Source organism: Dipodomys ordii, unplaced genomic scaffold (assembly GCF_000151885.1).
Source record: "Dipodomys ordii isolate 6190 unplaced genomic scaffold, Dord_2.0 Scaffold114, whole genome shotgun sequence".
Lineage (NCBI taxonomy): Eukaryota > Metazoa > Chordata > Mammalia > Rodentia > Heteromyidae > Dipodomys > Dipodomys ordii.
Genome location: NW_012267330.1, coordinates 1918055 through 1919047, shown reverse-complemented (window position 1 = coordinate 1919047; position 993 = coordinate 1918055). Strand labels below are relative to the sequence as shown.

The 993-nt window shown below is 41.8% G+C and overlaps 1 protein-coding gene across 1 annotated transcript in view; it reads left to right on the top strand.

Annotated features, from left to right (window-relative positions):
• Positions 1-993, top strand: part of Uggt1 (UDP-glucose glycoprotein glucosyltransferase 1) — a 145200-nt gene that overhangs the window by 39032 nt on the left and 105175 nt on the right. The window contains 1 exon segment of the mRNA XM_013028810.1: positions 16-107. Within this exon segment, the coding sequence (XP_012884264.1) occupies positions 16-107 (92 nt within the window).

The window sequence follows — 993 nt, the reverse complement described above, 5'->3', positions numbered from 1 at the left end:
TTTTTTGTCTTTCAGTATTTCAAGGGAACTTTAGGATTACAGCCCGGAGATTCAGCTCTTTTTATCAATGGACTTCATATTGATTTAGATACCCAGGATATATTCAGGTACGGATAATATTTTTCTTTTTATGAGGTTTTGTAATAAGGTATAGCACCTTTTCATGTGTTGACTATTCCTTGGTGTGGTATAAGTCAAAGTTGATGGTTTCACTGAGTGTCTGGAAGTGGGCCTGTGCTATGGTGGGGACCACATCATGATCCCTCATCATCTCATATCACAGTGTGGATGTGAAGCTTAAGTGTTTTCTCAAGAGCTTTCGTTTCCCTGCCAATTTTAGAGATAGAATAGAGCAGGTTTCTTGTGCTTCTGGGAAGGATGAACTAGGTTTATTTACAAAGCTTTCTCTGGGCCTGGGCTCCGTCCCTGCTCTTCAGCTCAAGGCTAGCACTCTACCACTTGAGCCAAGCGTCACTTCCGGCTTTTTTTTTTCTTTTTGCTTATGTGGTGCTGAGGAATCGAACCCAGGGCCTCATGCATGCAAGGCAAGCACTCTACCACTGAGTCTCCTCCCCAGCCCCGTACCTACTATTTTTGTTGTTCCTGATAGCACAAATTATCTTCATGATTTGGGGGAAGCGGACAGTCAGGTAGAATTCATAGTTTGTCCTTGGAGTAATAATTCCTATAGTTGATACTAGCTTTTTAAGGTAAAAACAAAAGCAGTTGCTAGTACTTAAGGAGAAGTGGTTTTATCCACATGAATTATTTTAATTAGGCTTTTATGCCCATTTAGTGCTTTAAACAGCCATGCTAATTTGGTTAAATGGATGTGGATACTTTAAAAGATGTGGATACTTTAAAAGATTGTCCATTGGTGGTTTGTTTTTTTTTTTTGGGCGGTTGTGGGGCTTGAACTCTGGGCCTGGGCGCTTGTCCCTCAGCTCTTCAGCTCAAGGCGAGCGCTCTACCACTTGAGCTACAGCACCACTT